The sequence below is a fragment of the Tenrec ecaudatus genome, chromosome 7, assembly GCF_050624435.1.
Source record: "Tenrec ecaudatus isolate mTenEca1 chromosome 7, mTenEca1.hap1, whole genome shotgun sequence".
Classification (NCBI taxonomy): Eukaryota; Metazoa; Chordata; class Mammalia; order Afrosoricida; family Tenrecidae; genus Tenrec; species Tenrec ecaudatus.
Genome location: NC_134536.1, coordinates 67,737,573 through 67,764,139, shown reverse-complemented (window position 1 = coordinate 67,764,139; position 26,567 = coordinate 67,737,573). Strand labels below are relative to the sequence as shown.

General features: G+C 40.9%; 1 protein-coding gene across 4 annotated transcripts in view; it reads right to left on the bottom strand.

Annotated features, from left to right (window-relative positions):
- HACE1 (HECT domain and ankyrin repeat containing E3 ubiquitin protein ligase 1) overlaps positions 1–26,302 on the bottom strand; it is a 112,706-nt gene extending 86,404 nt beyond the window's left edge. Inside the window, exons 1-6 of one of the 4 annotated variants that reach the window (XM_075554721.1) lie at positions 26,037–26,302; positions 18,274–18,328; positions 17,321–17,410; positions 16,153–16,257; positions 9,377–9,452; positions 454–585 (exon numbers count right to left, since the gene is read on the bottom strand). In XM_075554721.1, coding sequence (XP_075410836.1) covers positions 454–585; positions 9,377–9,452; positions 16,153–16,257; positions 17,321–17,410; positions 18,274–18,328; positions 26,037–26,112 — 534 coding nt within the window. In that variant the 5' untranslated portion in view covers positions 26,113–26,302. The remainder of the gene's footprint in view (positions 1–453; positions 586–9,376; positions 9,453–16,152; positions 16,258–17,320; positions 17,411–18,273; positions 18,329–26,036) is intronic. The other 3 variants (XM_075554722.1, XM_075554723.1, XM_075554724.1) reach the window with 3 other exon arrangements.
- Positions 26,303–26,567: the final 265 nt, after the last annotated feature.

Below are 26,567 nucleotides of genomic sequence, written 5' to 3'. Positions count from 1 at the left end.
CAACACGGTGTAATCCAGATTACAAAGTGTTCTACGTCACAGAGTATCATGGGCATTAAAAGGCGCCCCGGTGGTGCTGTGAGGCAAGTACTGGACTTACCACAAGGTCAAGATTCAAATTCACTATAGCTATCTGCTCTCAGGTATTTGGGGTCACTCTAAGTCTGAAGAGATTCTATGGCACTGGGCTTTGTTAGTATGGACATAAAGTGACACATGTACTCAGTGTTCTGCTACGAAATAAATGACCAAGAAAAACTTGAAATCCAAATTAGAAGCATTTTTAAGAATATCAAAAAAAAATTTCTAATCCCAAATACAAAAAATGTTCTAAGATTGTGCTGTGATGCTGTGTGTCCCCAAATCAACACAGTGAAAATGGTTCCATGAAGTCAAGGTTTTCCTAAATAAACACATGCAACTTAATTCAAAGGCCCTCAAGGCAGAATTTACCGTCTTGTGACCATTCTGGCAGGCCACATGCAGCGCTGTCTGCCCCATCGCATCTTCAACATCGACGTCACTGACATGCTGCACAAGGTCATGAAGTAGTTCTGTCCGGCCATTCACAGCCAACCAGTGTATCTGTGCAGCCATTGAATTACTTAATATTTGTGCAAGAGTGTTTCATACAAAAGCAGCAAATAAATAATGCGATTAATTATTTCTCAATTATAAACATGGCATACAAAGTAAAGATATTCTGAGCCCAAATTTTTTTCCCAGTTTTTATTCTGGCAAAATGAACATGAAGGTATAAGTTAACACCACCAGGTAATTCAAAGTCAAGCGTGTTGTAGGTTTAATATCACCAAATATTCTGCCACTTAGATAACTCTAGAAACCCTGCGCACAGCTGGCCTTGAGAGAAACCAACCAAACACCACACTCAGTGCCATCGAGTGGATTCAGTGTCAACCCACAGGACAGAGTAGAACTGCCCTGATGGGTTTCCCAAAACTGTACATCTTTCCAGGAGTAGAAAGCCTCATCTTTCTCCTGTAGAGTGGCTGGTGGTATCAAACTGCTAACCAACTCAATTGGTAATGCAATACACCATATCTGCACTTCCCTGGAAGGAAGCATAGGTAAAAAGGTAATTAATTCAGCAAGTGCCATATTCTTACCTCTAAGTATAACATATCTTGCATATATCATATTAAGAAACTTTAAATAAATGTGAAACACCTATAATCCTACCACTCAAAGATAATCACTGTTAAAACTTTGGGTTATACTATTTTTCATTTCATTTTCTTTCGTTTAAAAGATATAGCATTAAAAATGTATACAGTCATGCATTTATGTGATTTGTTTAAAATTCCAGGTTTAATATATACATGGCTCCTACATCTGCCGAATGCCCGCTGCAATTATAGTGAATTACTTTTCCTGAAAGGACAGACATTGCAGAGATAAAGAACAGGAGAGAAGACAATAGCAACATATTCTGGAAACCAGAAAGGAGAAAGTATCAGACTTGTCAGAACAAAAAGCTGAATCCTAAACCAGTAGTACAAATGATTCAAGTGATCGAATTCCTGAAGGGTCAATAATTGGTGAAAGTTTATTTAATAAGACTCACGCTCTTAGATCCCAGCCCTTCCCCACTCTGCAATGACACAAGGCGTGCTGAAGCAAACGCACCACACTGAAAATGTGAGAATAGTGCCAATTTACATGCAGAGCACTGAAGTCCAAAAACTTTCTGCACTACTCAGCATGCAGAACGCTAATGTCTTCCTGGCATTTGCAAGGGCTTTCTCTGAGGAATCTGGCAAAACCAACTGTAATTGACTAAATAAGTTGACAAAAGGTGCTTTATACAACTGATGTATGTATGAATTGTGATAAGAGTTGTATGAGCCCCCAATAAAATGATTAAAAAAAGGAAAGATCCTACAAAGAAAATGCCCCAGCAGACCACCATACTCTGAAGCCTATATTTGACAAATCTCACTTCAAGTAGCCTTCTGGTGATCTGCAAAATTAGAAAGACAACTAATTTAAAGACAAAATGTAAATGTAACACAAACAGACAAAAATTTAGGGGGAAAACAGAAGCCATAAAAAAAGCTTCAAAAGAAAAACTGTATTTAATAACTTCAGAGATAAGACAGATAGCGTCCTTGAAACAAGAACAAGTTGATTTTTATATTTTAAAAAGAGCTCTTGAGGAAGGAAAAAAAAAGAGCTCTTGAAAATCTTGATAATCAATACTCTGTGGGAGAGGGAGGGGCAAAAATGAGGAGTTGATACCAAGGGCTCAAGTGGAAAGAAAATGTTTTGAGAATGATGACAGCAACAAATATACAAATGTGCTTGGCACAATATATTTATATGTATGTATTGATAAGAGCTGTATGAGTCCCCAATAAAACAACTAATAAAAAAAAGAAAATCAATACTCTGATAACCCAGTTGATAACAAGTTGATTCCAACTAAAAGCAACCCTATTACAGGGTTCCAGAGACTGAATCTTCACCAGAGCAAACAGTCTCATCGTCCTCCAGTGGAGCATCTCTTGGGTTTGAATCGCAGCCCTTTCAGTTAGCAGTCCAATACTGAACCCACAACACCATGAAGAGGAAGATAAAGCATTTAAAGCCATTACAACAGGTGAACGCACAGTAGGAGTAGATGCAGACAGCTAGATGCAAGGGTTTATAGGGAGGTAGGAGCGCTGGCTGGCAGGTAGGGAGAGTGAGGGGGTTGGAGGGAGTGGACAATGTATGTGGGAAGGGAGCACTAGAATTGTGTTTACACAACTCATTTTAAAAGCAATTTAGCCATGGGGGGAAAAAATAAGAAAATGTTCTAAAATTGATTGGGGTAATAATTGTACACTTCTTATGGATATGAATAAACTATTAAATTGTATGATATGCGGATCGTGTGCCAATAAAACAATAAAAATTTTAGGAAAACAATAAAAAAATTTTAAATAAAAATATATATACACAACAAAACATTGGCCAACTTCTACCTGTATAATTCAGTGCCCCTGATTATATTCTTTGTGTTGTATAGCCATTACTGATATTCTTTTCCAAATTACTGCACCATCATTAGCATAAACTCCATGTCCCCTCAGTAACAACTCTCTCCCCTTCACCCACGGTAGCCATCAGTCAAGTTTGGTTTCTTTTTTTAATAGAGTATTAACATATTATACGTTTCCATGGTTAAATCGCTTTTAAAATGTGTTGTAGATACGTCATCACAATCAGTTCTGGTGCCCCATCTCCCCCACCCCCACATTCACTGTTTGCTTCCCAAAGACAACACATTTTTTACATCTATCTTTTGTGGACCCTAAGTAGACATTAAAATAAATATAGATCTTACCTTTGATTAAGTGATTTCCTAATATGTAAAATAAAGTTAAATTCTCTTTAGAAAAAACAAGCAGTTGACAAGGGTTGCCTTGAGAAGGTAGTGGGCACAGAGAGCAGATCCAGTAATTGTTTTCTAAAACAAACCTTATAGAAATATTTACCTTTCTGAACACTCTGGGTGAATTAGTGTTAAATACAAATACAAATCTGATTATTTAGTACTCAATGTGGGTAAAGCTTAAACACGACAAATAATGTCACTAAGAAGTAAACAGGACAAAAAGACATTTTTGGTAAAAGAAATTGGACAAGTAGAATTTCCTACCACCACCAAGATTGCATACAAGGTCACATATACATGTATATGCACATAGACATGCATCTCTACCTAAGTACTGTAAATTCAGATATATAGTAAACCACATAGGGCATACAGTTATGGATATTTTTTAGGCACATCACACAATTTGTGTGACTGGTATTCTGGGTCTGAAGGATTAGGACTACAGTCTCTTGGGATAACTCATTCGACTGGCATAATATTAATAATTCATAAACATTCTATACCCTAGTTTGTTGAGCAGATTCTGAGATCTTAACAGCTTGTGAACAACCATAAAAGATACAACTACTGATCTCTACTCATCCAGAGCAAAAGAATAAATTAAAACCCAGAGACTCAGAGAAGAAACTAGTCTACAGGACTACTGTTGGGTTCCTTCAGATCGGTTCCAGAAACACTGCTGGGTCCCGCTTCATGCTGACACTCTCATGCTTGAGAACGTTGTTACAGTTACTGTGTTGGTCCACCTTAGTGAGGGCCTCTTTTTCACTGCCTCGCTACCAAATGTGAGGTCCTCCTCCAGGGCTCTCCTGATAAAATGTCCAGAGCACGTAAGATGAAGTCTTGCCGTCCTTGCCTCTAACGAGCATTCTGCCCTTATTTCTTCAAAGACATTGTTTATTTTCCCCCTAGCAGTCCATGGTATTTTCAATTCTAATGCATAAATCCTTCTTTGTCTTCCTTATTCAATGTTCAATTTTCACATCATATGAGGCCATGGAAAATGCCATGGCTTGGGTCAAGTGCAACTTAAGTCTTCAAAGGGACATACTTGCTTTTCAACACTTTAAAGAGGTTTTGTGCAGCACACTGACCCGGCACAGCACATCTATTGATCTCTGCTGCTTCCACGAGCAAATGATTGTGGCTCCAAGCAAGACAAATTCCGTGACAACTTCAGCCTTTTCCCCAATTATCATGTTACCTACTGGTTCAGTGGTAAGCATTTTATTCTTCTTTACATTAAGTTGTAATCCATGCTGAAAGTTGCAATCTTTGATCTGCATCAGCATGTGCTTCACGTCACACTTACTTTCTGGAAGCAGGGGTGTGTCCTCTGCATATCTCAGGTTGTTAATAAGCCTTCCTCCAATTCTGATGCTGCATATTTTTTATATAAGCCATTCCCTCTGATTATTGGCTCAGGAAACGGGCTGAATAAGACTGAATAAATATGGTGAGAGGTATGAAGCCCTGATGCACATCTTTCCTTATTTTAAACTATGCAGTCTTCCCTTGATGTTCGCACAACTGCTCTGTACAGAAACGGTGGAGGAAATAAGAGCAGAAGAAATAGATGGAGTTCAGGTACCACTAACAGCCATTCAGATCAGCTGGCCTACCACTGACGGATCCTGAGGGAATGGGAAAAAATAGGGAACAAACCTAAGATTCTTTAAAAATCCACCTACTGGACTATTTAAGACTAAAGGGAACCCCAAGATACTGCCCTGAAACATAGCCTTTAAACTTTGAAACAAGACGATTGAGTGAAGTCACTCTTTAGCTAAGTAACACAGTGGCTGTAGCTAAAACAGACTGGCTCATAAACCAGGCTGTTACCTGTACGTAGAGCACTCCGAAAAAATCACCTAAATGGTCAACAATTAAAGCAAAAAAGAAAAGGGCAAGAAAAGTCGATTACTGGAAACTGAACAACCATAAGTGAGTGAAGATGTAGAAACATTGTGAAGAAAGCAACCAGTCACTGAACAATTTTATACAAACTGTTAAATAGGAACAATTTGCTATGTAAGCTCTCGCCAAAAAAAAAATCAAAATGTACTTTTCAGTTCTTCGATTTTTAAATTTTCTTCCCCACCTCCCTTGAAATTCAAGAGTAAAGAATTCACTGAGGAAAACCTAAACAGATTATGCCAACATTGGACATCTTATCTTGCCTACACTAAATAAGACGGTCTTCAAAAAGTCCATGGGAAAATGGAATCAAAAGATAACGGATGTGTTGGCGTGTCTATCAAATGCTTATCCTCCATTTATCAATTCCTATATTTGCACACATTAAACTCCACGTCTTCACTGGAAGCATCACCTCAGCTGGGGTCAGTTCTCATATAGGGGGAAAGTGACAGGACCAACTAGTTCCTGCCCTTCAGCCTTGTCCCACGGTTACCCCAAATTAACAGACCTCCTATAATGGTGATCAATGCATGTATATGGGAATTCATAAGCAGAGGAGGTGGGGGTGTGAAGGTGATTTCACGTCTGGTGGTGGATGAACCAGAGAGGCAGCCTGCTCTTGGGGAAAACACAGCATTACTTATGTAGACTCCCAATAGGAGAATCCACCCAGGGGTATGTTGCTAACCATGCATTTTTCCACTGAGCTTCTCTTCAGCATAGCGTGACTCAAGCCACATGTTACATAGGCTACCTGGATTTTAGATTTTGTCATTTTGAAGTGTACATCATTCTTCACAGACATCAGAACTAAGGGATTTTAAATTCCATAAGGAACCCGATTTTGCCTTGCAGATTAAAGGAATTGAACACTTCTTTTTACTTAAAACTGAAATACTCCAGTGTGAAAAGAAGCAGGGGACTGGTGTCCTAAGGTCGATTTGGAAACCAGTGGACTTTGCTTCAAATCTCTTGCTTTTGAGGATGCCCAATAACTGGCAACTGAAGACTACCATGTATTTACTTTCTCCACACTTTGTTCTTTGTGCCATGTCTCAGTCCTGCAGGCATAGTTTTATCTTAGTGACTGGGCACTACTGAAATGCTTGCCTTGTGTCTCTAACCGTTAGCACGGTCTTAAAACAGTGTTGTTATTTAAGTTTTTAACCTGTACAAGTAAACATCCTGTGTATTTTAGCCTAAAAGACTTTCCTATACATGTATCCTTTTATCAACACTACTTTAAATTTTATAGCATTCACTCTGTTAATGGTATTATTACTAGAATTACCAAATGTGTTATGCAGCTTAAATTATTTCTCATAAAGCTGATCATGCTGCCTCTAAAGTTAACCAGGGATGGATAGATAGATAGATAGATAGATAGATAGATAGATAGATAGATAGATAGATAGATAGATAGATAGAGATTGACTTTAGATATATGTATGTATATATGGAAACCCTAATCTAAGAACAATTAAAGAAAAGAGATGCGTGCTACAGCAAAGTGTGCTGAAGAAATCAGATGGTTTCCAGCTACCAGAGGGAATAGGGTGTGAGGTCTTGAAGGCTTATCTCAAACAGCAATCTAAGTGAGATGGTCAGCTAAGGTGACACGGGGGGGGGGGGGGGGGGGGGAGCACATCAGCCTGGATGATCCAAGACTTACAAACAAACTCTAAGAACAGAGAAGGGAATTGTATTAGAGGGTAAATTCTGAGCTCCTGGTTTGCAGAAGGCTAAGGATGACAGGAAAACCCAAAATCCACTTACAGAGTCCCCACACAGATTAACCCTTTATTGAACTCTCTCGGGCCACTGACAAGGGATGTGAAGTGCTGGCCTCATACGAACTGCAAAGGTGGGGTACTGCAGATACAGTAAGGTTACAATTTAACATCTTACCCTTTGTTTTCCTTTTTGACGTATTTTTATTAGTTCTAGTTTCTATTATCTTCTGCTTTTTTCTCACCTGAGGTCTTCCTGTGTTTCACATTGGTGTCATTGTTGGGGTTTTTGTATGATATTCTTTATATGAAATTTAGGATAGGTAAGCCATAGACACAGTAGCTAGATTAACAGTTCCTTCAGGTTATGGCAGTGGAGGTTGGGGGAAAATAGCAAGCTAATAATAAATGGATATAAGAATGAAGAACCCCCCTCAAGGGGAACCACAGAAACTGTGGGGGAAAGGAGACAGCGATCGGTGTAAGATGAAAATAATAATTTATCATTTATCAAGGGATCACAAAGATGGGAAGGGGAAGAGTGAAAAAGGAGGATACCAAGGGTCCAAATATAAAGTAAATGTTTAGAAAGTAATGATAGCGACATATGTACAAATATGCTTGGTATAACTGATGTATGGATGGTTATAAGAGCTGTAAGAGCCCTCAATAAAAAGATAGTTTAATAAAAACTTTTAAAAATGAAACAGTAACTTCATCTTTGATATTTTTGTTTCACAAAAGTTTCTGTGCTTATAAAGCAATGCTCGTTGTCTTACTCTGTATAAGGTAACCATTTGGGGTCCGCTTTTGACTAGGACTAGTCAAATAAACTGAAAAGAGTCAAAAAATAATAAATAAATGTTCTAGAACTGATTATGGAGTAAATGTTCTAGAATTGATTCTGGGGATGATGAACACAACTCTTTTTAGTATATTAAACAATTGAACTGTTTATATCTTATGGTATGTGGTATGGTCATATATAAGATGGTTTGTGAATATAAAAAGCACACACCCATAGGATGATACACCACAAAAGTGAATGCTAATGCAAGTCGTAAGCTATCGTTAATATACCAATATTGTTTTATGAATTATAAGAAATATATCACACTAGTAAGTTGTTAATAACAGAAACTGTGCAGGGATAGCAAATACATGGGACCTTTTGTAAAACTTTTCTGCAAACTTAAAACTTTACTAAATTCTATTATTAAAAAATGACAATAATGGAATTTTTCCACCAACGTTTGGAAGCCTCATCATTTCCTAAAGATAGATCTATGTCATTTCCATGGTGTTATGACCCTCTATAGCACCCCCACATCACCGAGAATCCTGGGGAGGTTCAGAATACGGGTATTAATTAAAGAGTTAATGATGTTATGCCATTAGTATGTAACAGACCAGGAATTCTCACAGGTATTGTGAATTTTATAATTACCACCCAACATACTGGCTCACTGAACAAGAAATAACTTCCAGGTCGCATGAGTTGAGTTTTAATAAGCCATTTTTGATAAGCCACTCGCCCAGTAATTCGAGTCATATGGAAGTTGTTCTATATCCCTAGGCCCCAAATATTTTTTCCATCAAAGCTAACATGGAAGTACCTTCCTTCTCCACAAACTGAAAATTCAAAACCTACAAACACCATCAAAAGAAAGTAAAATGTTATAAATAAAACTTAACATGTTCCACCATGACACTTCATTAACTCGATGTCTAAAACAAATATCTTCCATAAAATAATTATTTGGTTAACATTTTTTAATTTACATAATTCTTTCAAAAATATTTCCTATATGGACCAAAAATATATTACATTTGAAAAGTGGCAAGACAACATGGAAAGAAACACTAGTTTAAGTAAGGTAAAACTAGCCTGAAAGAATTTAAGCCAAAATGTTAACAGTGATTATCTTTGAGTGCAGGAAACACAAGTCATCATTCCTTCCATTGCCTTTTTCCTTTCTTGCAAGGCCTACTTTCAATTTTTCTAAAATGAAGACATTAAAGGTATTTAAAAGGACATAATAAAAAGTAGTGCCCTCTAAGGAACTCATGACACACCTTGGCTGGTAGGCAAAAGACCCTTGAAAGCCCACGACAAAAACCTGAGAAGTTCGACTTTCAAAGAACGACACAAACTGAAAGCTAACGCGAGTGTGTTTCAGAGAGGCCCCACCGCTCCTCCAACCGCGGAGCTGAACACTGCCTCACTCGCCCCGCATCTTCTTAATTACTACAAAGCAATCATTTCAGCCACGCATTTTCTAAACTGCACTATGAAAACTCAGACGAAAGCATTGGCACTTACTGCTGTGAGGCCTTCGTTATTGCAGATGTTGACATCAGCGCTGTATTCTAATAATCGACTCATGCACTTCTTCTGCCTGAAAGGAAAAAGAGACATCACAGATATAGTTTATGAACACTAAAAATATATTAGTCTCAGGGCGGCACAAACAATTAAGCACTCAAAAACTAGACAAGTGATTGGTGATTCGAACCCGCCCAGGGCCACCTTCAAAGCAGGCTCTGATCAGTTCTCTGAGGCTCAGTCATGGCCAATGACGGGAAATGGAAGAAACTCAAATGTGTAAAATGTGCGTGCACCGGGACTAGAACTACAATGGTAAATGTCTGTACATGGATATAAATAAGAAACTTAGATGCTAAACTTCTTCGTGCCATGGGCTTACGTGTGGGCTATACCGTTATTTCATTAATCAATTCATAGAAGTTGGGCTGCAATTCAAAAGGTCAGCAGTTCAAAACCACCAACTACCCTAAGGGGGAAAAGTCTGAGCCTTCTACTCCTATACAGTGTTCCAGCTCAGAAACACACAGGAGTAGTTCCACCCTATCCTACAGGGTCAACGTGAGTCAGCATCAACTTGATGGCAGTGCGTTTGGTTTAGCTGTGGTTAAACCCAGGAGTGGGGGTATGTGTGTGGGTGGGGGGAGTGTGGGTGTGGGTGTGTGCACACCATAAACAAAGGAGCATGCCTGCCATCAATTTGACCTCAACTCATGGCAACCTCACATGCATGAGGGTAGAACGGTGTGCCCCATATGATTTTGAATGGCTGCTGTCTTACATGTAGCTTGCCAGGCCTTCCTTCTCAAATGTCTCTGGGTAGGCGGAAAGCTCCGCCCTTCACCACAGCAGCCAGGTGTCTTAAACATGTTTACGGCCAGGGACACTTATACGCAATATATAAGAAACCAGTTCTAGACAAGTGGCTTCAACAAGTTGGTGGGAAAATTTCATTTTCTTTTCCTTCCAGTTTTCCATGGAAATATTTAAGCTTTCTCATCTGTACATTATTATGTGTGCACATAAACTATTTACTCAACTAGATCATAAACTTCTTTATGACATGGACTATAACTTCGAAAGACTCCAAACTCACTGCCATCAAGTCAATGTCACATCACAGCAACCCTGTAAGGCAGCGTTTAACTGCCGCTGGGGGTTCTGGGCCTGGGACTCTACAGCAGCAGAAAGCCCTGCCTTTCTCCCTAGATGGTAACATAGTTCCTTCATTCAACAGTCAGGCCTACAGCGACTCTCCGAGCTATGGGCCATTAATGTAGCCCTTCTAGCCCTGCTCCTACATATCATATACATGGCTCTAGACTCCACACTCCAGTGCCTATGGCCCCCCTTTTGGAGGATCTTCTCTACTATGCTGACAGACAGGAATGGCTGGGATTGAGCTCTGACTCTGGTGCAAGGTGTAGGCCAAGCCATGTCCTCTGTTTCCCTGAGGGCATCTTTAAGGCCCCATGTTAGTACTGGGTGTGAGCCAAGCCACACTCTTTGTTTTTCTTGGATACAGAATGGTGCTACCATATAGTTCTGTCACTTACAGCCAGCAATAAAATCAAGAGGGTAGAAGAAAATAAAGTTTGAGCAAACCTGTAAATTCAACCACTTAAAAAGTTCCCCCATATAACATTTTATGAAAACCTTAAGAAATAAATAGTCAATAATAACCCACATCTCTAAGTTACAGAAGAGGGACATGAAAAAGGAATCAGAAAAATAGAATCAAAAAAAGCGTCTAGGATCTAAGCTACAACCTTAGACCTCTTCCTGTCTGGAGTGAAGAAAGCCAGAACAAACGAACTAGATCACTGCCATCCAGTCATCTGACTCCCGTGACCCGATAGGACACGGGTAGAGCTGCCCCGTGGCTTTCTGAAACTGTCAATCTTTGGGGGAGTAGAAAGCCTCAGGTTTCTTCGAAGGAGTAGCAGGAGGTTTCCAACCCTGTCATCTGATTCTAAACCTGTAAACCACTACGCTACCATTGAATGTTCCACGGCCTCCAGGAAACAAGCGGTCTAAAGAACGAGGGACAATGTGGATGAAGCTCTGCAAGCCTTAGGTCAAAAGAACTAGAGGGTGCAAGGCTACAGCCCTGGGTGCTCTGACAGAGACCACACGAGAAGGTCCTGGGCAGGGTGGGTGAAAATGTAAAATAAAATTCAAAACCGTGGGGAAAAAAAACCTCTCATGGTCCAAGAGAAACCTAGTGGAAGTCCTGGACCATAACTCTTCAACACCGTTCAAACCTGCAACCAAGCCCACCAATAGGGATCGCCTTTCATCCAAACAACAGACAGGTCTACAAAATGAGTAATAACAACACTAAGAAATGTAACCATAGGATCAACCAACCCTAGAGACCAAAGGACAGCATGTTCCCCAAAGCAAAGAGCAGGCAAGAAGGGTGGACAAGGAGGGCTGATGGAATCTGGAAACCCAGAGGGGCAGTAGGAACTGCTGCTACATTTAAACTTTGAACTAATGCTGCAAAACAGAATGTGTACAGATTGTTCAACAGGAAACTAATTTGTTCTGTAAACTACCGCCTGAACCACAAAATAGCCAGACATAAGGCAGTGGTTCTCAACCTTCCTACTGCGGTCCTCATGGTGTGGTGACCCCCCAACCAGAACCTCATTTCTATTGCTCCTTCATAACTGTCATCTTTGCTAATGTTATGAATTGGGTGAGCCCTGTAAAAGGGTCGTTCGACCCCCCCCCCCATAAGGGCCGTGACCCACAGGTTGAGAACCGCTAGTCTGGGGTAGAAACACTGTTAAAGGAAAGCAGCAAGCCATCAAAGAAGGTGGAACTCTTTTTAAATTCTGTTTTCTACTCCTTACCAACCATTATTGCTACTACCTTCCATGGGGAGGCCAAACAGCCACTAAGTGAACACCTCTTTCATGAAGAGCTAGGGCTAAATTAACTAATACATGGGGTTCTTTGGGCTCACAATCTAGATTAAAAAAATTTTTTTAATTGTTTCAATTCTGACCGATGAGCAGCCCAAGTAGGCACAGCAACTCTTCCCTTTGAACACATTCTCACAGAGTCATAAGCAACACCCACACAGGCAGAAATCCCCTGTCCAAATACTGCGGCAATTACAGGAAGCTTAAGGTAACCAAGGTGAAATAGGGAGCAGTCATGCAGTGCTCCGTGGCAGTTCAATACAGACAGTCCAATACAGCAGTGATGTGTGAAGAGAGGAATAAAGCAGTTTGCGAGAAGTGTACTAACCACCCAACAGTCACAGGTGACGGGGCAGAGCAAAAAGCTAACCCGAAAAAATAGCAGACAAGCAAACAGGGCATCATTTCTTCAACTTCTGTCTAGACAAAGTTAAAACGTAAAGAAACTATTTTAAAATGCTATTTCTATAAACCTAGAAACTATCGAAAGGATCAATAGGTATTCAAAGTCATTCATTTATGAAGTATTCTAAGTTTACAAGACAGTCATTCAATAAATAATAAAACCCAAAATATTAAAGCAGTGAATGTCAAATATAATCTTTATAGAAATAAAGGGGAAGGGAGGAGAAAAATGAGGAGCTGATACCAAGGGCTCAAGCAGAAAGCAAATGTTTTGAGAATGATGAGGGCTACAAATGTACAAATGTGCTTGACACAATGGATGGGTGGATGGATTGTGATACGAGCTGTACAAGCCCCCAATAAAATGATTTTTTTTAAAGAAAGAAAAGGGGTATCCAAATTACAGGAAAGGTCATAAACAGGTTGTCACTCCATTTCTCTTCACTGATTTGTCATGTGAATCATGTACTGTCATATTCCTTCAGGTATAAAACACAATGGCCCCTTCAATTACTGTTGACACAAAGAGTGATTTAAAAACAAATAGAGAGGCAGTACTGGAAAAGCCTTTTTAGCAGACCAAGAACACCCTGCCCTTCGACTCTAATACCTGTCTCTACACCCTCAGGCTGCATCCAAGGGACGAAGTCTCCTATAAAACGACAGTAGATTTACGTTTATCCCTGTTATGGATCAATCTGTCCATTCATTTACAGTTGTTGTGACGAGTACTGAATATAATCATCTTCGATGTCACTTACTACTAATACTTGATATAATGAATCTGAACTTGAGATCAATCCTCCACAAGCAATGTGCAACTTAGTCTATGATGGGTGTGACATATCTAATGTGGTTATTATAAGCATGATAGTCTAATTAGCATATTGTTACCTATTAAAACAGTAAACAACTAAACTGGATAAATCAGGAAACGAGAAAGATCAGGTAGAGTAAAAGAACTATGCCTTCCTCCTCTCTCTCTAGACATTACGACAGGTGTCTCTTTGGACCCACTTTAATCCATGTACAAAAAACACAGTCCCAAATTGATACAGTGGCTAATTTTAGTCCTAGATTCACATCACTCCCACTGCCGCCTCACCTATCTAATATCCTTCAGGATAGGAAAGAAAAATATCTCCAGGAGAAACCAAGTAGAGACACAATAGGAACAAACTTGCATAAAGAAATTGCAGTGTTCTTAAAAGTTTCTAAATAAAAGTTCCTCAAATCCTGAAGAAAAACTATTGTTTCAACTGAAACATAATTCTAACTATTTCAGTCTAGTTTCTCAGTTCAATAAAATATTTCATTGTTTTATGAAGCAGACAGGAGTGGTAAAAGCAGGCACAAGGTATAACACCATCAGTTCCTGACAAATGGAGGGTAAAAATTACACACTGTAGTACAATTTAAAATAGCACATAACATAACGGTATGAATGATGGTAAGAGTTATTAGAAAAAGGCAAAAATACGTTGAATGTCATATTCAATGATATGGTTAAAGGCCAATGGGATAAAAATAATAATTTTTTAATTTTTTGAACTGCTTATTTTATCATTGAAAAAAGATATCTAATAAGAAATGTTAAAACAGTATCAAGGAAAATAAGTCAAAAAAGATGACACAAAATCAGGGAAACCTTTGTTGTTGTGGTTGCTGTTGTTGCTATTGTTGTTAGGTTCCAATGGATGGTAACCATTCGTGCAACAGAACAAAACACTGTCCAGCCCTGCACATCCCTACAATTGTTATGTCTGAGTCCACTGTAGCAGCCACTCTGTCACTCTATCCCACAGAGGGTCTTACTCTTTTTCATTGATCCTCTACTTAAGCAAGCCACGTCCTTTCCCAGGGACCAGTCTCTTCTGATAATATGTCCAAAAGTACATGAGACAGAGTCTCAGCATCCTCGCTTCCAAGGAGCAGATCTGCCTGTTCGATGGAAACCTTTACTTGTCAAAAATATCAAAATGGCATCATATGTACAAATGTGCTTGATACAATGAATGTATGGATTGTTATAAGAGCTGTAAGAGCCTCCGATAAAATGATTTATTAAAACTAATTTTAAAAATTAAAAGATAAAAGAAATCAAATAACAATCAAAAAATCCAAACGTGAAAAACTATTGTTTTTCACTATATCCTCCATCTAAGTCATATTCTCACCCTTCCCAGAAGAATTCTGTGCTCTTTGCTTACACCACACCAAAATGCAATCTGCATGCTTGAGGGCCTCAAGTCACGTTCTTTTTCAATGTCCTTTGAATTGGGGAACAAAAAGAAGTCTGAATGGGGCTCGATGAGGGCTAGGTGGCTGCTGGGAGGCTTCCTGGGGACATTCTCATAGGACAGCCCTGGCCATCCCTAAAGAATGAGCAAAGGCATCGTCAAGATAGGATGAAAATTCCTCAGTGCAACTTTCCTGGCCTTTTCTCAACAATGCAGTTTTCTATTTTCTCTAAATTTGTCTTGTGTCCTTCAGGAAAATCTATCAAGAGTAGCCCTTTTGGATCCCCCAAAAATCACCATAACCTCTGACCGGACATGTTTGTCTTGAATTTAACTGGTTCAGCAGATCTCAAAAGACAATGTTTCAATTGAATTTTTTTTAAGCATCCTAAGCGACTAAAGGGAGCGTATCACTGAGAGAATTTGGCTGCATTCATGTACTGGCAGCAGAGACATGGGAAACATGTTGTTGTTCAGGTTGGCTTGGCTTTCTTTAAAAGCCCATGCATGGTTGGACATGCTTTGACTTGCCCTTGTACACTGCTGAAGAAGACTAGTAAGCAAATTATTTATGTAAGAAAGGTGGTCAAACATAGTTTCAATGGAGGAATCTTCATCCTATCTTGACAAAGCATTTGCCAAGAAAAGCAGAAAAGCATCTAAAATTACCAAATTACTCTGATATAGGTCACTATCAAGTAATTAAAAAATAAAGGGATGCTACTAAATCCACTGTCTTTAATACAAATAATACAATTAACTAAAAAACCATTTGGAAAACAAGCCAATGAGTTAGGGGGTAACAAAACCTTAGCAAGAAAAAAGGTATCGAAAGCAGAAAGATGAAATTTATGCTTCTAAGAAAATAAGTCATTATAATACAAGTAGTAATGAACTTTCACAACTACATTTTCAGCAAAAAAATATTAGTCAACAATTTAATAAACTACTAAACAGTGACAACTTTAAATTTTGGTATAATAACTTCTTAAGACCCACTTTAAAGAAGAGATAACAGACTTAACAACAGTATCCTTGACACACACAAAAAAATATTACAGAAAACTAAAATATGCACATTTTATCGTTGTGCTTCATGGCAAACATTAAAAAAAAATCACCAAATCAAGGTGCCTTGACTACCGCTTAGCAACAACTGATGAGACAATTTAAGGTGCTAAAGTGAAATAGTTACCCATTTCTAGCTGCCAAATGAAGGGGCGTACAGCCTGAAATATCTTGATAGTTAGGATTTGCTCCTTTCTTTAATAGCAGGACCAAGCATTCCACTGATCCACAACTAAAGAATATTAAAAAAGACAATTCATTAAGACATTTTAAAGATATATTCAATAAGCAACCATAGTTCATATAGCTTAATTCAAATAAAATGTCAATGTCTAAAGTCCACATAAACCTATAATTATATTTAGCTTGTCACAAATAATAATTATCTTTTACTTTCTAAGACAGTACATTCTACTACAAAAGCTACTACGTAAGGGGTGGGGGGCAAGAAAAAAAAAAAAGCTACTACGTACCTGACTAGTTGAGCATTAGTATTTGTTTATAATCATACAGAACTCCAGATATTTGGAACCTTCCAGAAGCCAAATGTGGAAGGAACGACCAATTTCAATACTAGGCTGCTAACTCCAGGGTCAGGGGTCAGACCCCAGCAGGCTGCTCCCAAGAACAAGATGAGGCTTTCTGCTCCCCTAAAGACTTACAGCCCCATTCTGTCCCACAGAGTCTCTATGGATCACCATCCATTTGATGGCAATGAGTTTGGATTTGCTTTTTTGTTTTGGGGTTTTTTTTTCCCTTTGGGAGGGGGGGTTGATTGTTTTGTTAAGTCCTGAAAAGAGGCTAGATATCAACCAGTTGATTAATTATACATAAGTACTCTCTGTATAAAAATCATTCTATCTATGTAAAAATAAAACCAATGACTTCACAAGTAGTTATGACATTCCATCATATAGCTGATACCTGGAATTACCCTCATTGTACCATTTAAAACCTTATAGTTATAAATCTTCTAACAAGAAAATTTGGGTGAAATCCTCGGTTCAGTAAATCTAGAAATGACAATCACCATGCCTAACCTACTCTGATCTGATCCAAAACAATATTGGATATAAAACTTTCCTCTTTATCAATTCAGTCCCAACGGCCACAATTCATATAGCGTTAAGAATGCAAGTGTTACATACTAAGCTGAAAACCTGATCAAAGGAACCATCAGCTCTCTGTGTGCATCTCTTTCCCCCTCCCCAGAGCCACTCGGTAACAACGATGACTCAAGGCTTGCCGATCCTTACTCTAAACCAGAGTTTAACCCAAAATATCTTCAGTCTTACTTTGCCGCAATGTGAAGCAAGCTCCTCTTCACACGTCCAAATGCATAATTGACATCAAACTTTGAATTCGATAGTAGTTCAGAAACAGACCTACATCAAAAGAAAAGAGTCAATACACAAAGATCATTTGCAAGAACATAATAAATTGAGTTAACAGCTCATTAGCTACTCTGACCAATTCTTAAAAATGTTCCGTCTACTCTCAACCAGGATCTATTCTCTGGATACAGCATTTGTATCGACCACAAAAACAGCTACCTTGATCAATAAAGGGATTTTGAAGGGTTCAAGTTTCCTCCTTTGCATTGCTGGCAGTGCTGAGGAGAGATGGCAAGGTAAGTGAACTCGGCTCTCCAAATGCGAGAAGAACACACGGAGTAGGGGTGGCTACTCCACTTGCAGAACGCTGAGCCCACTTACACAATTAAACCATGGCCAAACGAGGAAAATGAAGCAAGCAAACTTGAATCATACGAAACAGGAAATGTAAAGCAAAAATAATTTCTACTTTAAACTTGCTTCAAACTGCATTTCCTGCTTACTGCGCTCTCAGTTTACCAGAGCAGAAACGTCTGCTCCGAGGATGAACATCCCATCTCAGAGCGTCAGCACTGTACCATGAAAAGAGCATCAGAGCCGTGATGTAGAAGGAAAAAATCCTACAGAGATGGCTGGTGATCTGTAATTCCTATAGAAAAATCTCCATCACAGAACTTTAAAATGTGGGAAATTTTGGTCCCTATTTCATATAGCAGAAAATTATGGGCAGCTGAATAACTTGTCCCAAGGCAACAGCAAAATTAAGGAAGAACTTCAGAATTTAAACCAACACACAGATAATGAATTTGCATGCAAACTGTGCATGAGGACGGGGTGGGGGGTGGAGAGACATCTTAACATTTAGATGAATTTATACATCTCATAAAGTATAAATATGCAAAACTGTCACTTACCTGTGTTGATCAGCCATAACCATTGGCATTAATGTATAAACAGCAGTTTCATTATCTGAGTAAAAACAGGGAAAAAAATCAATTTCTCTCCTCTAGAAATATATCGAATCACACACTCAAGACTATTTTTTCCACGGGAGTGATTAAAATAGAGACTGTTTTATAAGAATCAAGGAGGGGAGATAAGAAACCCAGTGATAATACAGATTTTGAGTAGGTGTGGGATTTTTTATCCCTCCTACTAAATCATCACAAAGTGTCCAGCTTCTGGGTTTGAAAGGAAAATTGTAGATCTGATTATTTTCTCAAACAATCAAAATCCCTCTCACTTTCAAAGACATGTTAACTGACTTCACGTTCTATTATACTTATATGCAGCTATGCATTTTAAGCATACCTGGACTGTAAAGAAATGTAGGATTGCTATAGGGTTGCTAAGAGTCAAAATTAACTCAATCCGTGAGTTCGGCTCTTGGTTATACTGAAATAGAAAGGAGCCCTGGTGATATAAACATGAAGTGCTCTCCTGCTAACTGAAAGGTTCAAGGGTCAAGCTAACCCAATGGGGTCCTACGGCAAAAAGGCCGGCAGTCTACTGCCATCAACCACTGCAGCCTTCGGAAGTTCCATGGGGCAGTTCCATCCTGTCATTTAGAGTCACTAGGCGTGGGTGATCAGCTCAATGTCACACAACCACAGCTAATGGAAAAAACATAAGGAAGCTGCAAAGAGTATGTGGAAAATTCCACTAACTCTTAAATCCATTTTTCCATGACCATCTTGAAGCATCAGTGAAATTATAATAATGTCTGAAGTTGGGTTAATAGTTGTGTATCACTATTATTTTTAGCATGATTTTACTAAAATTGCATAAGATGTTAACATTGGAATAAACTGGGTGAAGGGACCTCTTTTCATTATTTATGTAAATTTTAGTAAGTCTAAAATTAGTTTTAAACTATTCGAATTCAAACAAACCATCTTACAAGATGATCTTGCTTTTTCCTTTAGTTTTATTTTCACCATTTGACGTTGAAGTTCAGGAGCACTGCTATACAGTCATCATCACTCATCATTTTCAAGAGTTTCCATCACCCCAAATAGAAACTCAGAGTCCCTTAAGCGGTGATCTCCCACAGGCCCCTCAACCAGCCTCTGGTCTGATAAGTGGTGACAAACTTTTCTCTCTCTCGAGATTCACCCATTCTAGATATTTCATGTAAGTGGGATCACACATTATTTGTCCTGTCTGACCTCTTTAAGTCAACTAATGTTTCCAAGGTCAGTCCATGTCAAAGAATGTATCAGAACTTCTTTTCTCGCTGATGGTGCCTGGCTATTAATATATAGCATCTGGGGTCGTAAGGGCTTGAAGATAAAACAAGCAGCCATCTAGCAGAGAAGCAACAAAACCCACATAGAAGAACACCAGTCACGAGGTGTTGACAGGATCAAGTATCAGGAATCAGAAGACCCAAAACAATCAAGCATATAGATGAGAACCAGGAGGGCCAGAGTGGAGACCCAAAGCCCATCTGTTGACAATTGGACATCCCTCACAGCAGGGTCACAAGGAAGGGAGGAGTCAGCCAGGGTGCAGTACAGCACCAAGAAGACACACAACATTCCTCTAGTTCTGTAATGTTCTCTCCCTCCCCACTCTTATGACCCCAGTTCCACCTGACAAACCTGGCTAGCCCAGAGCATGTATACTGGTACCGACAAGAATTTCCAACACACGGAATCCAGGACAGATAAACCCCTCAGGAACAGAAATGGGAGTAGCAATCTCATGAGGGTAGGGGGAAGGCGGGGGGGGGGGGGGGGGGGGGGGAGAAAAGGGGAACCAATCGCAATGATCAACAATTTAACACCCTCCCCCACCCCAGGCGGAAAAAACAACAGAAACATGGGTGAAGGAAGACAATGGCTGGTGTAAGATATGAAAATAGTAATAATTTATAATCTATCAAGGGTTCACAAAGTGGGAAGGTGGGGAGAGGGAGGGGAAAAAAGAGGAGCTGATACCAAGGGCTCAAGTAGAAAGAAAATGTTTAAAAAAGGATGATGTCAACATATGTACAAATGTGCTTGATATAATGGATGTATGGATTGTTACAAGAGCTGTAAGAACCCCTAATAAAATGATTTAGTTAAATAAATAAATATAGATAATCTCTTTATGGCTGAGTAATATCTCATCTTACGTAGAGGGTACTTCAGAAAGTTCATAAAATATAACATGAAAGGATAACGGAAGTCCCTTCATATATACCACATTTTGCTTACCTATCCCTCTGCTAGTGGTGGCACAGGTGTTACATGTTGAGCTGCTAACCACAAGATCAGCAGTTCAAAGCCACTCTCCAGCAGAAAGATGAGACTTCCTATTAAGCGCTCTAGTTTCAGAAACTTGCAAGGACAGTTCTACTCTGTTCTGTATGGTCCCTCTCAGGTGGAATTACCTGGATGGCGCTGAGTTTGGGTTTGGGAGTCCTCTGGCAATGGATACTTGAGTTGTTTACAACCAAAATTATGTCTGCTCTGAATAGCACCACAGTGAACCCTGTGATGTGTAAGTATCTGGATTTGTCCCTACTTTCCAATGTTTGGGACATATTCCTAGGAGTGGAAAAGTTGTACTTGGGTGACTTCCATGTTTCTGCGGTGCTAGAATCAGCTCTTCAAACACCAGTAGGGTGACCCATGATGGACAGGTCTCACAGTAAAGCTGCCAGACTGACAGAGTACGAAGAAGGAAGAGGCAGACTACTTCTCAAAATTAGGTGCTGAAACTGGTATAAATGGCAGTGGAATAGCGCGCCCGAGATGAACCCCTCAGGGGGGAAGGAAGTCAAGAGAACTGGGGAAGAGCGGCTCCTCAAAGGAGTGCCTCTCAGAGAATTTTACAAGACCAGCAACCCACCCTGGTAGCCTTAAGGACATCAAGCTTTCAGGATCTTCACTTACTGGAGACATGACTCAAAATGATAAACTGCAAACATCCAGTGACAATTCAAACATTGTATGAATTTAGAAAGATTCGAAGTTTTCAAACATAAAATGGAACATATAAAGAGCCATGTGCTATGTGCTGCCATGCACTCGTATGGACCATATTGGATTCGTCGATCATAGGGTTTGCCATGCTGGGAATGACAGACTGAGGAGCAATGATGCCGCATTTATCACCATGACCTATTCTGAAGTGCAATGTTGTCAGAGATAGGGTAATATCCATACACCTACAATAAAGAGAAGTAAATGCGACTATTATTCAAATTTACAAAGCAACCACTAACACCAACGATAAAGAAAAATGATGAATTACAGCAACTTCTACAGTCTGAACATGGTCAACTACTCAACAGAATATGCAGGAATCAAACTGACTACATGTGTGGAAAAAGACACTGGAGAACTTAAATACCATCAGCTAAAACAAGGACACACCCACGAGTTTGAAGCAGATCCGAAGAATTCTGTGAGGAAAAAATACTGAATGACAGAGAAAGGATCAAAAAGAAGACTGAAAAATCCAAAAAGAATTTATACCATTTCGGAAAGTATATGATCAAGAACCAGTGGCATTGAAGGAAGAAGTCCAAGCTGCACAGAGGAAATGGCCAAAAACAAGACTCTGGGAATGGACAGACGCCAATGGAAACTGTCACCCAACACACACCGCACTACAGGCGTTCACTTTCCAAGTGCCGGGAAATTTGGAAGACGGCTACCTAGCCAACCAACTGGGAGAGAGCATTATTTTGCCCATTCCAAGAGATTGCGGAAGCATTATCATCAATTTCACACACAAGTAAGATTTTGCTGAATATACTTCAAAAGCAGCTGAAATGGTGCGCATCCTCGGTGACTACCTGCCAGAGAGGCAAGCCAGATTCAGAAGACCTAGAGTGGGGGCTACCAGACGGCTCTTAACTGAAAGCAGACAATACCAGAAAAATACTCGGTGCTTTACTGACTACACAAGGCACTCAACTCTTTAGATAATAACATTTCAATGACTAGGAATTCCAGAACACTTAATTGTGTTCATGTGGAACTTATACATAGCCAAAGCGGCAGTCTTCAAACAGAAAAAGGACATCACGCTTAAAGGAAGACGCCTTAACTGCCTTCAGTGTGTAGATGACAGACACACCTTGCTGGCTCAAAACGAGGAGGACTTGAAGCACTCGCTGATGAAGACCAAAGACAGCTGTCGTCAGTATGCATTACACCTCAATGTAGAGAAACCCAAAATCCTCACAACGGGGCAGTGTTTTCTTCTGGGGTTTTCATGAGCTGGAACCAACTCAATATCAAACAAGGTAACTCTGTGTAATACTTTGACAAACCACCCAACTGCTTTTGACAGCCCTGGTGGTGTAGTGGTTACACTCTGAGCTGTGATTTGCAGTTCGAAACCACCAGCAGCTCCATGGGAGAAAAACTGGGCTTTCTACTCCATTAAACAGCGACAGTTTCAGAAACCTATGGGTCAATATGAGTCAGCACTGACTTGATGGCAGTGAGTACCATTTACAAAGGAGCTCTGGTGATGTAGGGAGAGAAAATAGTTAAGCCTGCTGTTGATCACAATACTAGAAATAGAACAAAATTTAGGAAAATTGTTGAAAATCAAAAATCCAACAGTCCCCTCCCCTTACAGTAAAAATTCCTTTTAAGCTTAATCAATAAGGATGTCCAAACTCAGGAAAGCAGTAAGCAAGGCCATTAAGATAAGCATAAAACCTCCCCCATTCAGACCTCTCAGGGAATGATGCTCTATCTAGTAAGGAAGCACTAAAGCATCCCCTAATTTAGATACACAAAGGTGCTTGAGCCTTCAGGAAATGGGGGTCTAATGGCCCCTGGAGAAATGGTATCCTCATTGCTAAACTGCCTTCTTGAATATCAATTATGTCCTGTGATGACTGCAAACACCTGTTAATCTCTTCCTGTGATCATTGTGAAAACATGCTTCTGGCACATAGTAAGAGGTACACAGCTTGCTTGACATTCACTGGATTTCTGAAGCAGTGTCGAAGTGGCAAACCCGCTTATTTCCTTCTGTCTCATGTTTCTAAATAAATTTAGAGTTTCACAAATCAGCCTGGTCTGACGTGGTGATAGGCAATCCTGGGTCTTGTTTCCCAACCACAGTGCTATGGTGGGTATGTAAGGGCTGCTAACTGCAAGATCAGCGATTTGAAACCACCAGCCTCGGGAAAAGAAAGAAGCAGCTTCCTCCTCCCAGGAAGATGAATGGTTCCAGAAACCCACAGGGCAGCTCTACTCTGTGCTATCAGCTCTCCATGAGTTGGAACTGACTTCAAGGCAGTGAGAACGTAACCATTACGTTCTCACCAACAATGGATGAGGGCAGCAATTCTTCCACATCCTCACTAACATTTATTGTTTTCCATTTTTCTGGTTCTAGCCATCCTACAAAGACAACCTATTACCCTCCGGTTGATTATAGTTGTAATCAACTGGACAGCAGTGAGTCATTAGAACTATTGGTCTCTCCCATTTCAGAGGAAAGGGTAATGAACATCAAAGACATTGGGAACAGTTAGTCCAATGGATCACACAAATATCAATCTCTAAAGTCCTGAGACCAGAATTTGATGGCATCCAGCTACCATCATCGACTGCTCTGAAAGGGATCACATCAGAAGGTCCTGGAGATGTGACTGGGAGAAAAATATGGAACAAACTCAAAATCTTAAGACACTGCTTACTGGTCAACAGAGACTGGATGGTGGAACCCAAGAGACTATACTACGGCCCTTAGTCAGCCTTTACATCTGAAAACTAACTCACCAACATGACTCAATGTCCAGCCAGACAGGTCTATAAAGGAGCAATAACACAGTGAGGTGCACACACCTTAGAATAATCAACCACTTGGGATCAAAAGGGCAGCAATTAACCCTGCACACAGTTCCTAAGGGTTAGGGGAGAAGGAAACACAGGGAAGAGCGGACTAAGTGATGCTTCACTGGGAAGATGGCGATGTGTTTTTGGAAAACTGATCTACTCTGTAAACCTACATGCAATTCACAATAAAAAGTTAATAAAAACAACTATCATTACAACAAAAAAAAAGTTAGTCGTATGCCATTTTTGCTGAACAAAATCAAAAAAGTTCTATTCTTAACTGTAACAGAGTCACCCGTCACTCAGATTCTTGGTGGACCGTTTAAAGAGTAAATTGGAAAAATGATACCAAAGCTTGAATTTCAGGAACTAACCCTGAACTAACCCTAAAAAATAAAAAAAAAATACTGACAAAGACCAACAAGTCTCAAATACAAAGATGGCCCTCATAAACTCAGTTATAAAACAAAAGTTAGATTCAACATGCATCCTATAAAACTCCAGTCATCCAGTCTATTTCAGGATAGACAAAATATTTATATGTTTTTAAAAGCAAAATAAGACTATTTGATTCGGACTTACAGTGACCCTATAGGGCAGGGTAGGCTTGCCCTGTGAGTTTCCAAAGCTGTAACTCTATAGGAGTACAAAGTGCCGACTTCCTCTAGCACAAACTGGTGGTTTCAAACTGTTGAACTTGCAGTTCGCAGCCCAACACGTAACCACTACGTCCCCGGGGCTCATGTAAATATCGACTAGGTGTATATATTTTAATCATAAACCGTGGCCAAAGTCCCCAATTCCACATTTCATTGACAATCCCCTTCTCTTCCCAAGGCCTTTTCCCTAACCAACATCATCACCGCCAAAGCAGCGATTCAAAGTCTAGAAGGGAAAAGATAAGCTACTGTAATGAAAAAAAAAAATATCACCAGGCATGACCTCCTCCTAACCCTGGTAATGTGGTTAGTGGAGTTCACATTGGGGTGCTAACCTCGAAGTCAGCAGTTCAAAGTTACTAGTTACTCCAAGGAAGAAAAATGAGGTTTTCTTCTCCGGCAGAGATTGTTAGCCTAGGAAGCCCACATGGGCTGTTCTGCTCTGTCCTTGAAGAGTCTGGATTGACTTGATGGGAGGGAGGGAGGGAGGGAGAATAGGTTGGTGAGTGGATCTTTCTCTAGTGTGGACCTGAGGAGGCAAACTCTCTTTACAGCAGGACTGCCAACTCCCATTACCACTAAAACTGGAAACAAAACGGCTTTCTTTCTCAACTCTGTTATTATTAGTGTTTTCCAGGCCTGTGCTTGGCTGAACGAAAACTCCAGGACACAGACCATGCACTATTCCTCCTGGTCAAAGCGCCCCAGTCCCAGCCAATCCCATTCAGTGCAAATCGGGTAAATGAAGGAAGAAGTGAGAGAGAGAACTTTAAAAGTTCCTGTCTGACGCTGAAGAGGCCTTTGGTCCTTGTCAAAATATCCCAAAGTCCTACATTTTCGCAACAGCCTGTTTAACTCTCCACACACCACCTCCCAACTCCCCTGCGGCTTAAAAATAACTCTCATGTTGGGAGCATGTTTTCTATTCCCCATCCAGCAGTGACTGTAATGCTTTCTGTATCCGTGCTCCGCCATCTGGCTGATCTGTGACGACCCCCTGCGCCAAAAATCCCTAAATCCATGATCCGGAGACACCTCTGACCGGGTTCTCCCCAGGAAAGGACGCGAACCGACCCCGTGCGGGGAGGAGCCGCGGGTCTGGGCTCCTGCCAGCCCCGAAAAGTACGAGTGGGCGTCGGCGCAGCCTTGGGATGGCTTTCGCGGGGCGCCGGGCGCGGCCCGCCCCGGACCCGAGCCCCGGGCCCCGGGCCCGCTCACCCTCGGGCAGCTCCACAGTGCGCGCGCGGCGCAGCGAGCGCGTCAGGCGGTTGAGCTGCTCCATCGCTCTCTCCATCCTCGGCTCGCCCTCCGCACTCCGCCAGCCGCCCCGCGGCCCCCCTGCCCAGCGCGCTACATGCCGCCCCGGGCCCGTCGGCGGGCGGAGGCCAGGGGCTTCCTCCAGCCGCTGCCCGAAGCCGCGGGCACCGCTCGCAGGTCCGCGCTCCGTCCAAGACCGAGCGATTGGCCGACAGGCCGCCGGAGGAACAGTCGCCGCCCCAGCCGCTCGCGCTCTTCCTGCCGCCGCCGCCGCCGCTTCCCTCCGGGGCGCGCGCGGCCTTCTGGGAATGGTAGTTCCCGGCCGTCGGAGCCGCACGCCCGGACGGGGCGACGGCGGGGGGCCCCGGGATCTCCCAGACACTGGAGGGGGCTGGGGGAGCGGGGATCCGCGCCCTAGCTGGCGAGACCCCAGGAAACTTCGTGGCAGCGCCAAGCCTCGGACACTGGACAGAGGCAGCCGCCTCCACTGCC